Source organism: Helianthus annuus, chromosome 4, assembly GCF_002127325.2.
Source record: "Helianthus annuus cultivar XRQ/B chromosome 4, HanXRQr2.0-SUNRISE, whole genome shotgun sequence".
Classification (NCBI taxonomy): domain Eukaryota; kingdom Viridiplantae; phylum Streptophyta; class Magnoliopsida; order Asterales; family Asteraceae; genus Helianthus; species Helianthus annuus.
This window is the reverse complement of record NC_035436.2, coordinates 201,604,108-201,607,995: the sequence shown is the minus strand read 5'-3', so window position 1 is coordinate 201,607,995 and position 3,888 is coordinate 201,604,108. Positions and strand designations below refer to the sequence as shown.

The window sequence follows — 3,888 nt, the reverse complement described above, 5'->3', positions numbered from 1 at the left end:
TATAGAAAGAGAGAAAGAGAATAGAAGAACTTATTCTTATTCATGTGTATGTATGAAATACAAAAGCCACTATTTATAGGGCAATCATTCAACACAACTTAAATGCCAATGGGAGTTAGGCATGTGGATAGTCATATCATAAAATATATTTATAACAATCATAAAATACATTTATAACAATACTCAAATTAAAAAGAATTAAATGCTCGTTTTTATGGTGTAGTTTGTTTTTTAAATAATGTTATATAAGTTATAAATATTTAAAAAATGTGGGGGAAATTTGAATAAGAAAAAACCATCAATGATAGGATATACCAATTTACCCTTCACTTTTTTTCTTCACTTTTTTTCTTACCTGAAAATTACTATCGACCATTCGTTCCCTAGTTCAATGGCTCAAAATCATTTTCTCTTTTCAGGATAAGAGCCCTTTGTAACTAATCGTCTCTCTATTTTTGTGTGTGTATATTATAAATATACATTTGTTGTGTTAAATAAAAATATATTAATAGGCTTATTTAGGTTGTGAGCCGGCTCAAGTCAATGAGTGAAAAAAGCTCATGATCATTTATTTAAAAAGTTTATTTTTAGACATGAGATCAGACTCGTTTAAGCTCGACTCAATTCAAACTTTTATCGAAGAGATCTTGAGTAGTTCACGACTGAAGGGCTGTTTGGCAACTTCTGAATGGTTAAGTGCTGAATCAGTAAGAGGTTTGAACCATTAAGTGCTGAACCAGTAAGAGGTCTGAACCATTAAGAGCTAGTATAATGCTTAACCGTTTAGAGGCAAATGTCTGACCAATTCAGATTAGAGGTCTTAACCATTCAGACTCAGTATAAAACTTAACCATTCAGAGGCAAGTGTCTGAACCATTCAGACATCTGCTCGCGAAACAAACAGTCTAAACCATTAAGTGCTAAATCAGTAAGAGGTCTGAACCATTAAGAGTCCCATTAAGAGGTAAACAAACAGCCCCTGAGTTGGCTCGTTTACAACCCGAGTTTGTAAATACAAAAATTCTGAAGTTTGTCGTACTTAGTCTGGAACCAGTTTAGCTTGATCCGATTGTCTGTTCCAATATTCTTAATTTTCTGCTCTCGATTCAAGCCCGTTTTGTCTTAACGAAACCAAAATTGGTGGGTGATGTTAATAACTAAACTTGTTTCACTAGATATATTATGTACTGCATTATTGTAAAAAAAAAGGTAAATACATTCTACCAAGCAACAAATACTGAATCAAAGCTGTGAAACTTGTAAAGGGTAGCTGTTTGCCGAAAAAGAGACTACGCTAAAACTAAAGGCGCTGCATAACTCGTTACCAGCAAACTACAAAAGACGGCACCACATAAAACCTTAAAAGGGGTGATGTTATTATTAGTGTAGTCATGAAAGCTAACTAATTCTTCCTGATCAACGCTGCAGCAATCCCGCCAGCTATAAGTCCAACAGCAGTAGCAGTAATACCGATTCCAATCACACCATCTGCGTAATCATAATAATACTATGTTTACAACCGAATGTTGACCTAATGACACAATAATAATATCCATAAATAACAAAACTGAGACCTTTAGTGATGCGATCTTCTATCGCCTTCTTAAGTGACAAAGCTTGGTTCCAATCCGGTGCAATCTATAACCACACCATCAAATCAAGATTTATACGAATATAAAATGTGGGGTCAAGTTATTCTACAAAGGCTTCTAATTGTAAGAAGTGTAAGAAGGATTTATAGAGTGATAAGTGTCCAATAAGCTAAAACTAAACCCATTACATCACCACCAAAAACCTAAACACCCACCCCCCCCCTCCCAAAAAAAAACCTAAACCCCCCCCCCCCCCCCGGGCAAAAAAAACAAAAAAAAACTATACATCACCAAAAAAACCCCCAAAAAACCTAACCCCCCCCCCCCCCACCCCCCAAAAACCTAAAAATAACCTAACCCCCCCCCCCCCCCAAAAAAAAAAAAAAAACCTAAAAAAAACTAAACACCCACCCCCACCCAAAAACCTAAACCCCCACCCCCTCGGCAAAAAAAAAAAAAAAATTTGGTAGGTGATGTGGGGGGGGGGGGGAGGTTTAGGTTTTTGGTGGTGGTGGATGTTTAAGTTTGTTTTTTTTTTTTTTTTTTTTTTTTGTAGTGGGGTTTTTTTAGGTTATTAGACACTTGTCACTCTATAAATCCTTCTTACACTTCTTACAATTAGGATCCTTTGTATTTGATCCTAATCCATAAAATGTGAATATTAAATCTTCTTTACAGGCATGATGAACGAAAGAGAAATAAACCTCTAAAGCTTGTTCAAGAAGCATCCTACTCTTCGGAAAGTCACCACTTCGGTAGTATCCAACAGCCAGTAGATATAGTTTCTCTCTCTTTTGCAACGGGCTGCTGGTGTTCACTAATGAAGCTGCGGATACAAGTTCAAAATTGAATCATACCTTAAACTAGAACTTTAAAGAGTACAATCAAAATGGAAATAGAAAATTATTATCCTTACCTTCAAGCATAGCTATGCCGCGTTGCACGTCTTCTGGTTGCCTAGAGTGAACCAACGCCCAAGATAAACGCATAATGCCCTCACTCTTTGCCTCATCAGAGGCATCATTTGAAGCCTCGGCAACTTCTTTTTCACACCCCTGTTCGGTATTAAGCTAATTAAGGTACTTCTTGAACAACAAACCAAAATAATAAACTGGTTTATCAATTAAAATTAGCTAATACATGCTTGAATTTACATTTTAGTTACAATTCCCATAACACAAAAAGGAATCAGGACAGCTGCAAATCTCAGTTGATTATGAGGTAACTTGTTGAAGAATATTAATAAACCTCAACATTAGCACATAAAACAAACAAAAATAATACAAAAAGAAACAACAAGAAGATCCCAAATGAATCCATAACCCGAAATCATTATTTTGTTCTTTAATTCAGATAGAAATCATAGAAGCATTATCATGATATCATCCGACCAATTATATGATGGATAGAGCCTAGCCTCCTCGCAGAGGTGCCAGGTTCTATCCTGAGCCCACCCAGGTTTTCGTCCCACCGTGTGTTACGCGAGAGAGTGTTCAGCTCTTGTGGTGGCACAACAGCTGTCAAGTGGCAGTCGACGGTATGGTTTCCCGGGGGATCGCCCAAGCCAAACTCTGAAGCCAGCATGGGCCCGGTTAAGACAACATAGCCTGTCCAGAGAGGAGCAACAGGGATCTCCAATCTGGGGAGTGTGGTAGCCTAATACAAGAAAGTCGTCGTTCTAAAAAAAAATATATGTATCTCATTTTGTTGGTTGTGGGCCCTACATGGGCTTAACTTGGGGAGCAAGTTTGCTAAACTTTAACTAGTCTAAACTGAACCACGTAATTCGTCGTGTTCGTTTTATTGCTTTTCGCGTGTAGTCGTTGTGTTTGATCCCAACACACTTTAACCACCAAGAACTAGGTTCCCAATTCTACTTTCAAATTAAGAACTTTAACTGAATCACTATGAAACACCAGTAATGCTATTTAACTATATCTAATTCAATAACTGCACATTAAAACCTTCAATATGTAAAAAGTAAACATATACATGTGAGCCATAAAAGCACACACATGTAACAAATTGACAAATTGGTCAGAATTGAATCAATCCAGTCTAGGTCACGAATAACTGCTAATCAACCTAAAAATAAATAACAGAATCGGAGAGTGAGAACCGATTATTGTTTCTTTCTTTACCGCAATGATATCGGGGGAGCACCATGGAAGCTGATCTCCACCGGTGAAGAAGGAATTGATCGATTCGAAAAACTGGTTCATCTTTCCAAAACCCTTGATGACTGACGTAATTGACACCGAAAGAATGATATATACAAGTTTTTGTGTAGATGTCA

At 36.9% G+C, this 3,888-nt stretch overlaps 1 protein-coding gene across 1 annotated transcript; it reads right to left on the bottom strand.

Moving 5' to 3' along the window:
• Nucleotides 1-1,218: 1,218 nt before the first annotated feature.
• LOC110937937 (mitochondrial fission 1 protein A) lies at nt 1,219-3,888 on the bottom strand. Its single transcript, XM_022180405.2, has 5 exons — nt 3,734-3,888; nt 2,509-2,647; nt 2,297-2,418; nt 1,575-1,638; nt 1,219-1,488 (listed from the first exon to the last, which is right to left on the bottom strand). Exons 1-5 carry the CDS (start codon nt 3,812-3,814, stop codon nt 1,403-1,405), a joined length of 492 nt encoding a protein of 163 aa, XP_022036097.1. The 5' UTR covers nt 3,815-3,888; the 3' UTR covers nt 1,219-1,402.

What these genes read in the sequence shown, in the direction of transcription:
- LOC110937937 (XM_022180405.2), bottom strand. Translation starts at nt 3,814, where the DNA reads ATGAACCAGTTTTTCGAATCGATCAATTCCTTCTTCACCGGTGGAGAT. An exon ending in TTCTTGAACAAGCTTTAGAG is followed by an intron (nt 1,639 to 2,296) that starts GTTTATTTCTCT and finishes GTGTGGTTATAG; the next exon opens with ATTGCACCGGATTGGAACCA. An exon ending in AGAAGATCGCATCACTAAAG is followed by an intron (nt 1,489 to 1,574) that starts GTCTCAGTTTTG and finishes ATGATTACGCAG; the next exon opens with ATGGTGTGATTGGAATCGGT.